Source organism: Sciurus vulgaris (assembly GCF_902686455.1).
Source record: "Sciurus vulgaris genome assembly, chromosome: 17".
Taxonomy (NCBI): domain Eukaryota; kingdom Metazoa; phylum Chordata; class Mammalia; order Rodentia; family Sciuridae; genus Sciurus; species Sciurus vulgaris.
In genome coordinates this window covers 7,734,140-7,752,091 of record NC_136478.1, presented here as the reverse complement: position 1 = coordinate 7,752,091, position 17,952 = coordinate 7,734,140, and the positions used below count along the sequence as shown (strand labels likewise).

The window sequence follows — 17,952 nt, the reverse complement described above, 5'->3', positions numbered from 1 at the left end:
TCTCTGTGAAATGGGGAGTACCTGCCTCACGAGAAAGTGTATATACCAAAGAGAAAAGGCACATGAAGAGCTCGACCCAACACCCAACCCCACGGTTAACAGGGCTGTGGAGACAACAGCAGGGAGGTCAGATTGCGTGGCTATTTATGAACTGGAAACTAAATGAGGAATCTACACGTGGCAAACATATTTTTCTTAGCTGGATTTTGGGACATATGATTTGATAATTTCAATGGCACATTTGGGAGCAATGACATTGAAAGTTTTAATTCACATAGGTGTTGGGTGGGGCAGGACATGTCATGTAGCTGTCATGGCCAGAGGACCATGAATAGTGTGCCTGAAGGTTTTTCTTTCAAATGTTCCTTTCCCAGGTCAGGTGTATCTAGCACTAGGTTGAAGGCAAAGAGAGGGACCTGGAGATGAAGAGGCAGTCTCCACCTGAAATGCAGGAGCACACGCCCCCACATGCACTAGCAGGCACGCACACGCACACACACCCGACACACGTGCATGCCTGCATCGACACACATAGACACACGTGCAATCAGTTTGTTAAAGCATTCTAAGTCTATGCTAGTCTCCAAGTTGACACACTTACACAAACACACACCCTCACTCACTTGTCTTGAAAAAACACTTAGAAATACCTTTGTGGAAACCCCTAAGAATTAATTTTAAGGTCATTTGGAACTCTATATCCTGCACATTGTTATACAGATGCAAAAGATAGCTCTTCTGGAATTGATATAGCCAGATCCACTGGAAGAGACTAAGATTCCCAAGAACCATCCTGGATCCCAGGAAGTTCAGCTGCTAATGGCTCAAAGGTCTGTACTACACGCATGCTTCACATATAGGACAGCTCATTGCAGAAGCCCCAGAATCCACTCAGAGGTGAGCCAGGACTTCACATCTGCCCACAGCTGACCATTTCTCTCCATCTTCTCTAACCCAAACTCACCATCTGTTTTGGTTTAAAAATTATATTTATCTTTGTGTGTGTATGTGTGTGTGTGTGTGTGTGTGTGTGTGTGTGTGAGGGATAGAGATATACAATAGTGTAGAAGTATAAGTATTTTGTTTCCTAATACATGGGCTCACCAAAGAAACAGGTTCACCAAAAACTGAGATCAGTTGCTTTAATAAACATATCATGGTTTGATGTAGTGGTTGTTTTCTTTTTTAGACTTGATTTATCTGTCACTTTCTTTCCAAATTTGATTTATTGGTCAATTTCTTTTCAAGATTTGATTTATTGGTCAATTTCTCTTCAAGATTTGATTAAAACACATTACATAAGTCTTTTCAGATCTATTTCTAAATATCATATATATTTCTAAGTATGGATGTTTAAAGTCTTTATTCATAAATGTTCTTGATTGATGCTTGTTTTTTCATTAGTTTTTTTTTTCCTATATACTCCAGGTAGTCATTTATTCTGTAATCGGAATCAACATAAACAAACCGTAAAATCCAATTGTGTAATGAATTACTCATATCTCAGACTCAGAGAGAAAAGGAACTTCAGACATAGCAAGGTAAAATCATCTGTGCGTGTGTGTCAGGGGGCACATTGGTTGGTTGATCTTGAATCTCTGGATTTATAGATGCATTATCAAACAGTTCTGCAGGATAGGATTCCAGCATGACATCTCCTGTGACCATTAATTGGTCCTTGGCTACTCGGATGGCCTTGACAATGGAGAGTCCTGTAACATTCTGGAAAATGTTTCATTTTAATGTCTCCACAGTGCTTAGCCTCTTCTCTCTTGGCGCTTCCCTACAGACTCCATCAGGAAGCAATGCCTGCCAGACACCCCAGCCCTCTATCAGGCCCTAGGATGCTGGGTGCTCCCTTGGACGGCAGGTCATCCAAGGTGGGCTGGGGCATGACAGAACAGGCAGATCTGGATCTGAGAGTCCGAGGGCTCAGAGTCACACACCTTCTTGTCTACGCCCCTGAAACCTCTCAGGATAAGAAGAGCATTCAGAAACGAGTTACCAGTATGTGCTCTGGGAGGATGGAAGGTACATCAGCATGTGTCATTATTTAGAAAAGAAATAATTACGTCCCTCTGCCTCCACACACTCTTGGCCTGGTTTCCTCATCTGTAGAACAAGAACAGTATCACTCACTCTGGAAGGAAGTCTCAAAGAATAAATACACTAACACATGCAAAGCGCAGGGCCCCGGCCTGGGGAGACGGCCGCTGCTGCCGTCTGCTTCATAGGATGGCAGTGAATACTAAGGACAGCTGAAGAAGTGTCGTCTGCTGACCAGTCGTGGCGGGTCGGGCCTGGGGCACACTGCTCCAGGCGGCATCTGCCAGGGTGCGGTTGGTGTTGCAGACTCTCCCACTTCCGGCTGGGTAGACTCAGTCAAGGCCAGAACAGTGAGCATCATCCCCTCTCCCGGCTGGGGCTGCCTCACTCCTCAAGGTAGCCTTCTGCACTTTAAGAAGTTCAAGATTATGTTTTTTTGTGAAAGCACGTTGGAGCTCTAAGTCACTCAACAACTGCAGGTCATTAATGTCAACTTCAAGGGAAGGACTTGGGTGGTTGCAGCAAGGACTGAACTTAGTTGATTCTCTGCCCGGCCCTTGGCATGGTCAGTGAAGAGCAGCTTTGATTACACTGGCCATGTCCCCAGGGTGGAAACCTCTCTTTCAGATTGGCACTCCTCTGAAAGTGATCCCTTGTGGTTCCCTGTTGTCTCTCCGAAGCCTGGTGCCAATGTGGGTCATCTTGCAGCATCTGAAAAAGGGGGCGGACAAAGCCTGATTCAACCACCTTTTCTCCTGTCTTATTTAACAAATTGGGATTCTAAGAAAATTATATCTTCAAAATTGTGTGTAAGATAAATCTCCAGTCTGGGTGCTGTGATGCAGACTTGTAATCCCAGAGGCTGGGGGAGGCTGAGGCAGGAGGATCGTGAGTTCGAAGCCAGCCTCAGCCACTCAGTGAGCCCCTGTCTCTAAATAAAAATGTAAAAAAGGGCTGGGAATGTGGCTAAGTGCGTCAATCTCCAGTACCGAAACACACAAATAAACAAATAAATCTCCAACTCTTTACCATGATACAAAGCCTGAGACCTACTTGCCCTGTGACCCATCTCCCCTGGGACCTACCTGCCTGTTCGTGCAGGCCTTCTGTGGCACCCTGCTCTTGGAACAATGGGAAATGCTGGCTATTCGTTGGAAAATCGTCCTGCTCCCTGGATCTTCAGAGTCTCTGCACTCACCAATCTTTCTTCTGAAGCCACTTTGCTATCTCCAGCGACTGGAGAGTCCCTCATCTTCCCATAATGCTCATTTCAAGTCCTGCCTCTTCTGTAACCCTTTCTAAACTCCTCCACCCTTGGACAGTCCCCCTTCTCTCCCCTCAGGCCTCAGGGCAGATCTCATCCCTTATCATTTGCCTTCCTTCTCCGTGCAGCCTTCCCGGGCTGTGTGCCTGGGTTCTCCCATCTGGATCTGATGCCTCTGACTGGGGACCGCGAGGGCTGCTTTCCCTGAGCGGTCACGTTTACAGCAGTGGGCTCCCGGCTGGCCAGGGAGGCCTTGGAAAGCAGCGACATCAATGAGCAGGACTGAGGCTCTAAGTCTGCCACAATCCCAATCAACTAGACTCCATTCGGCTGCACCAGTTGGGTTTGGGAACAAGACTAGGAAGATGTGGTAACTCCTGCCCACTTCCACTTGGGCACGGTTGAAGGAGCATGGAGGTCGGCATGCAGGCGAATCAGGGTCTGCAGTTCCCATCTGTGGGAAGCTTGACTCTCCACCTCTCCACCTGCACAATGGGTTACTAACATCCCAGACCTGGAAGAGTTGGGAGTAGTAAGTGATGGGAAAAAACAATGGTCGTGGCACTTAGTAGGTACTCAAAAATGCTGACTCCCACGCTGAACCTCTGGGTCTCAAGGGAGGCAGCCACCCTCAGAGCCAGGCATCTCCTGGACTGCCTGGGCCTCACAGGCTCTCTGCTGCATAAGGAAACTGCACTACTCAGCATTTGGCTGGAGAGTATCAAAGAGCCAGGCCACTTGGAGCCCCGGGGCCCAGACCAAGACCAGTGAGAGGTAGGGTTGGCCTGTGTCATCTGGAAGGCTGTGGAAGTCTTTAGCTCCTCCTGTTACAGAATTCTCTGTTTGGGGACAGCTCAGGCAGACAGGGTGGAGCAGTTTATGCTCCAAAATCACCTTTGTCAAAGAGATGCCTCAGCCATCCTACCCCAAGCCTGTGGACTGGCATGATGAAATTAGGCTGGTCAGAGAGCTGCCAGGTCCCAGCCCCGCTCCAGGCATGCCACGGCCTCCAAGGAGGCCCAAGGGAAGGCTGTTCGTTCTCAGAATTCTTTGCTCTGCCTTCTTAAGGGGTGTCTAGCAAGGCACGCAGGGCATCTCCATAGTGACGGTTGTCATTGTACTCAGCGACAGCCCTGCTTTACTCAGTTCTCCTACCTTTGCTAAAAAACAGCAATCAAAATAAGAGCAACAGCAAGCTCACCGTGCATGTACCGGTGCCTGGAACTGCCCTGATGCTGCAGAAGGATTTCCTAGGGCCGTTTTGTCAACAACCCTGTTGAGGCAGGGACCAAACTCTCCATTGTACAGATGAGAGCACAGAATCGAAAGCAAGTGGTTAAGTCAGTGTCCCATAGCTGTGTCTGTTGGTCTCTAGAGTCTGTCTTCCTAATCTCTCCAGTCCTCGCTCATTAGGAAGGTGGAAGAGTGTGAGCCACATCAAAGACGCTGAGACAAGGGAAAGACCACCTCAAGGGAATTTGAGGTCCAGTGGTAAAGAACGTCAAGGGTCAGTAATTGATTGGAATTCCAGCAGTCTGAGGAACATTTCAGAAGGAATGTCACAAGACAGAAGCCAGGAAGATAACTGGGTGAAGGAGGATGCTTACAAACAAGTGAAAGCCCCCTTATCTCCTCTGGTTTGGGCCTCTTGACCCACTGGGTGAAGTTCACCAGGACAGTCATTAGAAAGGACGATTTTTTGAGCCCAATCTCACTTCCAAAGACATGGAATTTTCAAGATGTGTCCAGAAAACTAACTGACCATTGAACAAGCTCTCCCAGGTGAGACTTTTGTACCCTCCAAATTTGAAAATAGTAAAGCTTCTCATGGTCTCCCTGTCCTATAGTACAGGGACAAACCTGATGTGGCCCTTCATGCTTCTGCCCTCAGACTTATGGCTGCTCCCACCATTGTCGATTCAAACAAAGTAATAAAGAAAGGGCAGAATTCTGGCTTCCTCAGAAGCTAGAACCCAAACTGTGGGTAATTTAAATCTGATAGGAAGAACTTTTGGCCAGGAGGAGTGGACAGATGAACTCCCTCTATCTTCTTCTTAATGTTTGTTCTAAGGACATATCTTGAAATAAACAGCTGGTCTTCATGAGCTGTAAGCAGTGACAACATATCAATACACTTCCAGCCTCCTCTAGTCCACTGCCTGGACACGAACCCAGGCTGCTCTGGGCTGTGTTTCTCAATAAAGGACCAGTGCTCAATGCAAGAAGCAGTATAAGAAGCACCGCTCTATAGGTTACAGTCTGAGATCTCTGGAATACACTGTTCTTTGCTATTTGACCGCTTACTACCTCTGAACAAGTGTGCTGGTAAACATTTAATGATCAGCCTTCCAAGGAGAAAAAAGCCCTGATTTTAGTGTTTGCTGATTTCTGTGGGTAAAGATGCCCACAATGGCTGAATTTAACCGACCAACATGATATTATTAACTGCAAGATTGGGAAGAAATTACCAATGTTGCATCAGTGTAAGCTATTTCTATCGAATGATACATACGTATTAATAACCTCAAGGATAAAAACATTGCAAAATTTACCCCTTAGCTCAAGCTCCTCTTCAAAGCATGTCTTGAGTGTCCAACAAGTTTTCCATAATCTGGTTTAGCATATTGATTTTAGAGAGCTATGTGGATTTTCTGCCTTCCGAGGTCCTTGGTTATCACTGCCTGAACCTACAATAATATTCCTTCAGAAGGAGATTATAAACTGGATGATCTCATGAGGAAACTCAGTTTAAAAGAGGTAAAAGTCCAGAAATTAACTGGTGACATTTTATGAACAATTCAGTCACATAATAACAGAAATTATGAGAGTGAGGTTTAAGTGGGTAACGTAGATCTTTGAGCAGTCTTCTGAAATATCTCTTTGGTTTTTATTCATCAAATCAAGTTGAATTGGCACCTTCCCATTATAACTATGAAAATTTGGTGAAATTAGATTATCTCCATACCTTAATTTACTCATCTGAAAAATGGGACTAACTAATGATAACCACATCACAGAACTTAATATATATGAAGAGCTTAACATAGTGCTCTGCACAAAGTACTCTCTAAGTCTCTGCTATGTTGGGGATTTCCTGTTATAGGGGATCTGCCATACTCACATACAGGAGAGCACTGTTTAGCCAACCCTCACTTTGACAGGCTTCAGCCAGCAGGATCTTCTTTTTTTTTCCCCTCTAAATTCAATTCCATTTCTAATGCCAGCTATATCGACACTTGGGCTGATGAGGAAGAGCTAAGCAAGACTTTTCTGCCAAGGTAATTTCCCAAAGTTTCCATTTTTGGAGGAGAAAATTAGACAATAGCCAAAATCAGCAGTTTGAGGGTAGAGGAGGAGAAAATGAGCTTCTCTTTGCCAATGGTCTTGTCACAGAATTTTCCAGGCTCCCAGGTGCAGAGTGGGAGAAGAACTGTTCTGCCCATGAACAAGAAGAAATAGATCCACCAGTAAAGTCAGCCCAAAGGCAGAGCCCAAGGAGATGAGGGCTGCTTTAACTGTGGGTACTTGCTGTTTACTACCATTGTACCCAACCCACCATTTACCACTTGTGTGGCCTTGGGCATGTCAGAGCCTCTAAGACTGTTTCCCCATCTACAAAGCAGGGAGAGAAATGGAGGCCAAGTCTTTGGGTGTTGTGTGGATTCAGTAGGATGATCTATGTTAGAGTTGAACCTAGTCACCCTCTAGTCATGTCAAATGAGCACAGTGATCCATAAACTGAGCCCAAAGGGTGCTTCAGGGAAAGACAGTGAGTGTCCCATGCTGCCAGGAGAGCAGATCAAGGGAAGCATATGGGCATCACTTGCCCACCCCAAAATGTCAAAACCAGGTCCCTGTTCTAGAGTTTGAGCATCAGACTGAGCAAGTTTGCAAGTGACCCACATGCCTTACAGCTGGAGTGCTTTGGCCTCGGGTTGTTTGGGTTTGAGGGCCCATTTTCCTAGCACAGTGGCCATCAGAAAGAGTCAAAAATAATATGAAAGGGAATTGTGTCCATGTATGCTTAAGTTAGATCTGGAGATAAGAAAGGAAGGAGGGAAGGAGAAACTGAGGGAGAGAAGGAAGGAAAGAAGGGTTAGCTTATCAATCCATCTTCAAGGAAATGCCATGGTTTGTGTTGTATAGCCATAACTGTATTTGACTAACTATATTGATTTGATTGTCATTTCATATGATCATAGTTCAGCCCTTCCTTGGGCTGAAATTAAAAAGCAATATTAGAACTAATTTTTATCATTATTTTCTCATTGAAGAGATAAAGGGAGGTTTGTATTAAACTTTGAAGGGATTGGATTTATTATATCAAGAGAGTGAGACACAGAGATAGCTTGTCCCTCTGGAAGAAGTGGGAATGGGGGTCTTCATGAAGAGTGGGAACACAATCATGGCCCTAAGGACATATTGCTGAGTGGCAGACACACCCTCTCCTCCATAGCATCTAGTTGGGATTAACGCCAAGAGTCCAAGGACTTTCACTGGGACAACAAAACAAAAGAATGTTCTCCCTGTGGCTGTAAAAGATTGTCAACCTGGCTCTCGTGTTTGTAACAGGGGTTCCTGATTCCTGGAAGTTCGTTAATTTGGAGGGATTATCAAGTAGCCCTCCAGCATCCTCTCCCTAAAGCCAGGAAAACCATCCACAGCATTTGTTTGTTCTTGGCTGGACACAGTTGCTTCTCCTCTGAACCAACAGAAACACCACCAAACCCCCATTCAAGGTATGCCCTGTCAGTCTCCTCAAGTCCCCATAGTTGTTCAGGGACTGTGGGCCTTGATTTAATTGCCGTTTCTGAAACCAGAATCACTCGTGAAACATAAGTGTGGATTCCCAAGGACATGGCTGTGGTTTGCTTAGCTATTAACCGAGCTCACACCACTGAGAACACAGCTTTCAGGGGGCCCTGGTCCCAGGCACTGGGTATCTGTAACCCACATGGCACTCTTGTTAGACCAAACTGCTGCTAAGGGAGGTGGAGGTTCAGTTTACCACTTAGATCACCCTGACCGTCCACATGCAAGACCTCCAAGGCCCCAGTCATTCTTTCTCCTCAGAAATGTGCGAATTCCAAACATGTGATAGTCGGCAATGATTAGACTGGATCTTCCCAAGGGGGAGTCTGCAAGAGACAGATTTTAAAAGTCACGTAGTTTTACCTGTTGCCCTGATCCCCCATTCAGTAATTTAAAAGGAAGCAAATGCCAGGTGATTGAAAAGCTTGAGCCCTCCGCTCTTTTATTGACTTGTCACTACAGATAAATTGACTATAATTTACTTCAAGAGTAAATTACAAGATGTTCATAAAAAAGAGGCGTACATTACGGTCTCTAATTAAGATGTTCAACATGATCCTCCTTTAAATTGGAGAAGCCAACGGAAATGGAAAGCACTGATGGTGACTTATTTCACTCTGCTTCTTTCCCTTTCTCTCTATCATGTCGAGTTATTGTCTGGCAATCTGATGGGCAGATGTGGTAAAGCAGAGCCTGGTCCTCCAAGTTCTGCTACCCCAATGCTATTTTGGTTTTGTGGAGTTTGTTTTGTGTTTCTACTCGTGTCTATGCTCTTAACACTATTCTTCGAAGAAATTCCGAAACCACATACTGCTTTGGAGACCCTACTGGTTAAATCAGAGACCAAAAGGATTTGGGATGGATGGGGGGAGAAACACCTGCATGAGCCCCCATCAGAGCACTAGAAAGTAGGTTGAGCCCGTGGAGTCCTCAAACACACACGCGCACACACGCGCGTGCACACACACGCACATTTAAAAAATAACCTGAACTATTTGACTTTTTGTCTGCAAACGCATGCAGTTACGGACCATGCCTTAGGGAGGGGAACAGAAAACGTTCTCTAGAGCCAAGAAAGAAAAGAAAGTTGGAACAGTGACCCACACAATTCAAAATGCAAGCCAGGGGCTGCAGAGAAAGGCCTGGTGGTGTGTCTGGGTTCTTCACAAGAGAAGCATCCCAAGCTAGGACTCAGCCTGGTAGCTATTTGCCTTCATTTGATCAAAAAGAAATTTGTTGAGTAGCCGAAGTGTGCCAGGCACCACGCTGCTGTGAGGGACCAGAAACAGATCCAGGGGTGTCTCCAGTCTAAACAGGAGCCGCCATTCCCCGGGGCTCATGCCGCCACGAGCCAGTTCTTAGCTGCTGCCTGCCTTCAGCATGTTTCTGCCTCACCCCCGACCCAGGACGTAACCTGCTGGTGCTGAGCTCAAACAGCACATCTGCAAACATTCAGACCACGCTTGGCCTGTTCCCAGACTTCAGGCCCCTGGCACGATGATCAGGGAACACTTGTTTAAGGTCTACACCAACGGAGCCAATGGACCGAGAAGCGGCTGGTGGGCCAGACCGGCTCCCTTTGCTCCCTCAGAGCTCACGGTGCTTTTCCACACTGTCCACAGCCTGGACAGGAACTGACACCACAGAATGCTTCTCAGCCTCACCCCTGACCACAGTCCCAAGGAGGCAGACTCCTCCATGTCTGCAGACCTGGGACCCCAGGCCAAAGCATCAAGCTCTCCCCTGCCTCATTCTTAAGGCTCCAGGCTCTGGGGAAGGCACCTCCCCCTCACCAGAAACCTGCTCTCCAGGGCTCTAACTGGGACTGGCTTGTGGAGGAACGAGTAGAAGATGAAGAGCAAATGGATGCAGGTGTGGCTCTGAGGCCTTCATCTTTGTCCCTCTGGATCCAGCCCCTCCCCAGGTCCAGAAAGCAGAGTAGATCCCTCCCTCCTTTTGAAGTTCCAAATCAAATCAGAGCAAAGACCCAACTCTTCAGCCTCCTGTTTCTAGTTTACATCTGTCTACCAGACAGGAAGTTCTCCATTTGTCCTTTTTGCTGTCCCTCTATCCACTCAGCAAATATGAAGTCCCCACTGTGTGCAAGAGTGGAGCCGACAGTGACCATCTGGGGATGTTGGTAAAGCCAACTCCAAACTATTAGCTCGGGTCGAAGTTTCTTCTTAATCTGGTTCACAATTCCATGTATTTCAAAGGCACAAAGGGAGAGCCTTCCTGAAAGGTGGGGCTCATTTCAAGTAAAACTAACCCTACTCTCAAGATTCCCTCCCCAGGGCTACTGCTTCCCCCTTGGGTCTCCAGGGATTCCCATTCAGTGGCTTTCCCTGAGCAAATGCAGGTCCTGTGGGGTGGCCACTGTCCTCTTCACCTTTGCCCTTTCTTTGTTTTGTTCCAGAGAAGCTGGGAAGAGAATTTCTTGGTCCTGGGAAGCATGCTGGCTCTGCAGGGGACTTCTTACACCTGTCCCCCGGTAGGTCCGTCCTGGTTGCAGGGAAGGAGGAAGGAGGAATCGTGGAGAAGAAAAGGGAGAGAGCACAGGACTGGGATCGCCGGTGTGGGAGCCGAGCCCTGACACAGGCCAGGGAACGAGCGGTGGACCAGGCACGCCATCTCCTGCAGCACTGGAGTCTCCGTGGGCCTGATAACCACCCTGCTGGAGGTTCTGAAGGAGCCCCACTGTTCACAAAGTGTGGTCACCTAGATGAGCCCTCTCCAGCCATGTGACAATCCCAGGAGGAGGGAACACCCCGTGCCCTTCGGCACACCCATCTCCTCTGCTCGTGAACATCAAGATTTTGATCAGGTGTGCTCAGGCAACATGGTTCTGGGGGAGCCTAGCAGATTCCAGCTCTGGGGCCTGTGTGGGGTGAATCTTGATCAGTCTAAGGCCACAGTGGTTAATCCTGCAATGAGCACCACTTGGAGGGAGAAGGGATGCCCGTGCACTGTGCACTCTCTTCTGCCTTGGGATTGGCCCTTGAGCCCCACCTTCATCCAATTGCCCAAGCCCAAGAACGGTGGATGGAAAGAGGAGAGAGAGTACTCCTCTATCATGAAGCAGGGGAAGTCAAAACACGCACTGCTCTGTGCCCGCAACTTCTCAGGGGAGATTACAAGTCATTCGTACCATGCGGAGTCAATTTTTCTGTCACTAAAGACCCCAAATACCCTTTCACAGTCTTCTCTATTGGCTTCTCAAGCTATGGCCCATGGGGACTCAGTCTACTACCGATTTTATGGGGATAGGAAAAAAACCCTTATCAGAATTCAGAGCTCAGCCCAGTCTGATCACATATGGAGACCCACAAAATTGAAATTATTTTCCAGCTGACCATTTACAGAAAAGATGGCAACCCCTCTCTATAACATCACTACCCAACTTTAGCAAGCCCTCATGAATTCATAGCACGCCCCTGAGGACTGAAGATATCCTTAAATTCCCCTAAGTGGGCAGTATCCTCCCCCATTTTATAGATGAGGAAACTGATGTTCTGAGAGGTAGAGGCACTTGCCTCAGGTCACACAGCTAGAAACTGATTGAACAGCAGGTCTGGCAAACTCCAGGTCATGGACTATTCCTTTGAGAGTGATCCCGCCTGGGTCCTCCAGCTCCTGTTGACTCCTAGGCCTAGGTTTGTATATTAAAAACCAACTCAGGCAATTCTGACCTTCAGACAGGTACAAATCTCTGTAGGTAGTCTGCTCATTGTTTCTCAAACATATATGCACATCGGGATCCATTAAATGCCCACCCTCTGCCTTTAGAGAGACCATGACAATCTCTGACCAGTAGAAAGGAACACAGGTCTGACTTTATGAAGTTTTTAGTCCAGCATCAAGGAGACATTTATCTCCTGAATCTCACAATAAGTACAAAGTTACAAAAGGCCGTAACAGTTGGGAGAGGAGAAAGAAGGGCCTGGGCTGGTCAGGAAAGAGGCTACAGAGCAAGGGTCAGGTGCCATGATGCAGGGCCTCAAGCCCTCCTGGGTGCACAGCCCAGCAAGTGACGCATGAGTTGGGGAGCCGATCTGCTTCTTGGGAGGAAGAAAATACAGGCACATCTTGCTCACCTTGTGGTGGCTGCAGAACAAGCCACCTGCAGACGCCTGATCCTGCCCAGGCATCCCATCACACCTGACTCTCCCCTGCTTCAGTATGGACCTCATTATTCCTGTCCAAGAGTGAAGTACACAGCCGCCCATGTTAGTGGACACCCTCACTTTGTGTCTAACTGGCTTGAATCCTTAGACCTGAACAGATGCTTAAGGGGCTTCGGAAACATCTCATCAGGACGTAGGCCTTTGGAAAGCTGTAGCGGGGCAGCTCTTGAGCGGACACCATTCTAAATGGACAATAAGATGGTACAGGGCTGGGACAAAGGCTTCCATGTCACCTCCCTCCCCTCCATTCCTCATTCCCAATAAATAAATCCCATCTACCAGGCGGCGGGCCTTCCCGTGTCCAGGGAGGTGTGCCCAAAATTCCTCCTGGCCCCAGAAATAGAACCTTGAAGCTTCCCACTAATTTTTATAAGGCACTAAATGTGAATTTCCTTCTCCTGTGTTGGAGAACTGGAAATTAAGCTTAACGTACAAACCTTTATTTTCCAAAGAGGCAGGTTGGCCTTCTTCTATCGACAGACTCCAGAGCTTAGATTTATTACAGAATGGTAATCAGGCAAAAGAATAAATACACTGCATCTTTAATTCATTAATCACCTCGGAAAGCAAAATGAACTACAGTAAAGAAGACAATCTGTTTTCGAATGTTGGAGGTGGGGGAAGAGGGAGCCAGTTTCTCAATAAAAGCCGGTTGCTAAAATCCATCTTGTGTGCAGATCAGAGAAAGAACAGTTCGCCTCTGAGGCTGTGGTTCTGCTGGGAGCTGGGAGCTCTGCAGAGGAGGCCGGGCCTGGTGTCTGTAAACGGTGCCTGGTTGTCCCTGTTGTCCTCTGCTGGGCTCCTGTTGTAACTCATATCTTGAACCACAGACTGGCTCAGAGACCATGCATTGGAGTCAGATTGTCCAGGGTTCAAATTCCTGCTCCACCTGGGAAATAGGGAGTCCTGGGGGAGTCATCCTGATGTACTGCCTTGGGACACACCAATCTCATAGGATGTGGGTTCAAGAGGTGTTTTGTCTTTGCAACATTTTGCTTTACCGAATTCTCATGGAAACAAACCTGGGCTAAGGTTCCAAATACAGGCAAAACTCGCACATTAGGTTCTCCTGCGGTCATGAGCAGCTGTGCCCAGGTGGAGCTGGCATCTGGCTTTGCGTCTCAGATCTGCCTGGCAGGCTAAGAGCTTGCCTTGTTCCTACTGCTGCTGTTCCTGAGTCCTGGCAACCTGGAAACTAGAAATAACTGTCTTTCCTCGTCTTTAACAGACCTACAAATTGAACAGCAGTTAAGGCAGCATCTTAGCCTCTCTGAGCCAGCCTTCAGAATTAAGGTCTGTGCAAAGAAATGATAGAGAACAAGGACCACAGACGGTGTTGACTAAGCCCTTCCAGGGAGTTGAAAAGACTTTTCTCCTTTCATCTCTGCACGGGGTTGGCCCTCTGACTGTGCCCATTTTACAGATGAGAAAAGAAGTTCATGAGGGAGATCAAGTCTCTCCCACACGCTCACGCTCATGGCTGGGAGGTGAATAACTGCCACCCGCTCTTCAATGCGCACTTTCCACTGTGGTACTGCCGCAGGAGACTCCCATTCACTCTCAGCAACAAACTAAAAACACAAGCCCGACTCTCCCTCCTTTCCACATGAAGCCAGACAGGCTAGAGAGGCTAAACCCAGGTTTTTCCACTGACATTTGGGGCTGGGTCATGTTCTGTGGTGACAACTGCTCTGTACGTTGCAGGACACTGAATGGCATCCCCAGCTTCAACCCGTAGTACATTTCTGCCAAGAAATGACAATCAAAACCATCACCAGATGTTGCCCAGTGTCCTCTGGGAAGCTATGTTGCCCCAGTCAAGTCCCAGTGCATGAGCCCAGGTGAGATCACGCAGGTGAGAAGCCTGGAGTTGGGAAGGCATCTGGTCTACCTGACCACTCCTTGAGATTGTTTTTCAAGTGTCACTTTAAGTATCTGAGAACAGCAGATCTCAATGCTCAAGTGTGGCCCCTCTTCCTGTATCCCCTGGGGACTGGTTAGAAAATGTACATTTTCAGATCCCTCCCCCAGGCCACCTGAATCAGACACCTGGGGGTGGAGTCCAGCAGCCAACAGATTCAGGTCCTCACTCAAGTGGGAGAGCCAGCTCCTTAATGCAGTTAGTGGTTCTCAGCTGTGCCTTAGAGTCACCTGGGGAACACTGGAAACATGGGTGCCCGGCCCCACCCTGAAACTCTTATTTAGTTCATCAAGGGTGGGCACAGGTACCGGGATTTTGAAAGCTTTTGATAATTCTCACAAGTAGCCAAGGTCCAGAAGCACTGGCCTGGAAAGTGCTCCCCCTCGTTTCCAGGAGGTGCTGGCCCAAACCCAATAGGCCAAATAGGAGCCATCGAGGTCAGTCTCACAACTCATCAGCTCAGGTCTGGCACAGATGCAGCGAGGACCTCACAGTGGTCCCATTTGCTGTCAGTCTCAAACCAAAATCATAAAGCCCAGCCCAGCTCGTCTCATTATTCCTTTTTTTTTTTTTTTTTTTTTTTTTATCCTCCTCCATTGATTTCTCTGAATGTCTGAAGTTTGGGGAAGCTATTTAGTTAGACTGCACCAGCTCAGCTCAACAGGCCTCCACTAAATTTGGCAGGTTCATGCTTTCCGTTATGCTGGACATATCTGGAAGGCGAAGGCATTGTCACTGTGGGTGGAAATGGAATCCAACTTCTCCTTTAACAACACCTGAGCATCCTTCAGGGCTCCGCCTGACCGGATCCCTCCCTTCCGTAACTGTGCTGCTTTGTCCCTGTCCCTCCTCAGCCTTTGGCAAGCCTACCTCCTCACCAGCCTTTCAAATTCCAAAGTCATTCACTGATTAACCTGGCTCTGTTCCCTCTTTCCCTGTTCCCATAGCCCAGAACATTCTGTCACTTCTTCCCAGGTGCCTGTCACTTCCCCTTTCCCTGACATCCTTCTTTGATGCCTCCTCCAGCCCACAATGGTCTCCCTCTTCTCCATTCCTGGTGTTTCCCGCCAGAGCAGCAAGCTTAGCCGTGCGTTTGGTAGTTTTCTGTTCGCCAATCTTATCACCCAGCTTCTGACGTGGCTGTGTACAGGTAAGGCCTTGCTGGAGCTCTCCAGGTGGGTGGGAGTGTGGAAGGGATGACTGACGTCAGAGCAGCAGCATTGCCCCCTGCAAGCAACCTACCACGGCTCATTGCACGCTGCCAATATCAGTCCCTGAATGTGGAATGGGAAGATGAACACACAGTTAGCTCCTGCAAGTCAAAGACACTAGCTCTGGCACACGGCGGACAGGAAACCTACCAAACATTCACTGGGAATGCATTCTGTGCAAGTCCCTGTGCTACACCCTCAGCACAGGGGAGAAAAAGTAGAACACTGGATCACAGTCTAGAATGGAGCAAAGAGGAAACTGCCTTTCAGAGTGGCAGGCCACAGGCGGAAGACAAGGGACAGACAGGTAAAAAGAAGGGAGCAGCCAGCCTTTCCCAAACAGGCCCTGGGATTTCCTTGAGTTCTGAGAACAAAAATCCTCAGTGTTTTTGTACCAAGAAGGCATAGTTGTTGCTGGTCACTTCTGCTGTCACCTGAATGGTAATGGGAGCAAACAGTGGAAATGGGCACGTAATAAATGCCACCAGGTTTGTTGGTTAACCTGCAGAAAATTCTGCAAGGCTGACTTTAGGATCCCCATCTGCAAGTTGAGGACACAAGGACCTTAAGAAGGGAGGTGAATTCGCCAAAGTCACTAGCTAGGAAGGTGTGGCATTGTGGAGGCTGCTCGGCCCTGACATACCTGAGTTTCCAGAAAAGAAAGTGGTCCTTTTCTGCATCCAAGGCCTTCTCAGCTAACAGTCCCTTACAGAGAACTATTCCCCAAAGATATTCAAACTGGGTTCATTGACCTGGAGCCCCAGGGGACCCGGGCGGGGAAGAGGGCCAGGGTCTTGGAGGACCCACTCTATCCTCAGCAGTTTCCCGTTTCTATTCTATATAGGGATCCCACATAAACTTTCATTTTACAAATGGCTCCTCTGCTGAAACAAAACAAAATAAAATGAGTTTGAAAGCCTCTGATTCGTGCTACATCCTTAAATTTATGGAAGCAGTAACTGAAGCCGGGGGAGCTGCTGGCGGCCATTCCCAACACGCTGCATTTCTTGCTAACCTAATGGAGTGTTGGAATACTCCGGGAGTGAAAGAACTTCGGGGAGATTGTCAACAATGCATCAAAGCCCAAAGGTCTCCCTGCCAAAATGGAAAACTGCTGAAACAAAATTTTTAACCACCAGCAACCACTGTCCCTGGACTCAAAGGAATGGGGGTGCACCCCATGACGTCCTCTGCTGGGTCCCTGCAGCAAGGGTCTCTGGTAGTTCCGGGCTTGGCATTGCCAATGTCTCAACACCCAGTTGCATCCAGATTCATGCTGGAAACACCGGCCCTCATGGTGTTCTACATAATTTCTCTGCAGGGGGTACTGCCCTGGTCACTGTCTCCCACAAACTGCAACAAAAGGTCAAAGAAATAGAGGGGCAGAAACTCCGCCTCCGCTGTCTACCCGCCACCCGACTCTCTTCATCTCTGTCCTCCTGAGAGACTATGACTGCATTGCTGTATTTTAAGATATAACTCACAAATTAAAAAACCGAAAGAAGAAACACATTTTTCTGTCAATGGCTTAAGGGGATTCCACCTCTAAGCTGCTGCTAAAGCTTTCTTAGTCTTTTTTACATTTGTAGCATTTTGGAGCAATTTGCTGGAGTCAAAGAAAGCAGTGAAATTTCCACAACCGACTTCAAAGTCCCCAAATCCTGCATCAGTGGAAGGGAGTCTGGGAGCAACACCAGAGGGGACGTTTTTCAAAGAGGCGTGTGTAGGAACGTGCCAGGCATTTTTGCCCTGCGTCTCCGATTGATGTTAATGGCAGACATGTGACCAAATCCCCTTGTAGTTCTTTGAAAAATGCCCCTCCCTTTCTTTCCCCCAATACTGTGGGCTGTGACAATGCAGATGATGTGGGGGGAAAAAATAAAAAGTAAGGAGCCAGAACCGCTGCCTCAGCTCCTGGAGCCCTACCGGCCTTACTGAACGCATCTGGGCCCCTTTAACCCGGTGGAGAGTGTGGAACAGGGGCGGGTGGACGGAGCAGAGGGGCTGGACGACTAGAAGGCTTCACACTTGGAAGATGAATTCCAGACAGAAATGATTTGAGAAGAGGGCACTGTCCCCGGGCACCACCCCACGGCTCATTCCTCTCTTCTGTCACTTAGCCTTCCCTTCCCATCCCCTTCTTGTCTGACCGGTCGATTTCTGCTCCACCTGGCCATGGTCTCTCCATCTCCCTCTGTGCTCAGGGTAATCCTTCCTCCCCAGTGCCTAAGTGACCTGTTGTGTCAGCTGAAGCTCCAGTGCCAAGTTCATTTTCTGCTGCAGGTAGTGCCCGGTGTTGGCGGAGTGAAATCTTAAAACCATTAAATCATAACAACTTTGAGGCGAACCCACGGGAGGAAAGGTGCATTTTCCATAGATCTCCAGAAGAGGACGTTAAGAAAGAATCCTAGTGCAGAGGGCCCCTAGCAGGCTGTCCAGGAAAGGAAACTGAGCCACAGCAGTGATTAGAAAGTGACAGGAGAGGGGTCTTTTGAAAAGCTGGAAGAGGAATAA

At 48.0% G+C, this 17,952-nt stretch overlaps 1 protein-coding gene across 1 annotated transcript in view; it reads right to left on the bottom strand.

Moving 5' to 3' along the window:
• Positions 1-1,128: 1,128 nt before the first annotated feature.
• Positions 1,129-17,952, bottom strand: part of MAF (MAF bZIP transcription factor) — a 41,903-nt gene continuing 25,079 nt past the window's right edge. Inside the window, 1 exon segment of the mRNA XM_079116960.1 lies at positions 1,129-2,757. Coding sequence (XP_078973086.1) covers positions 2,670-2,757 — 88 coding nt within the window. The 3' untranslated portion in view covers positions 1,129-2,669.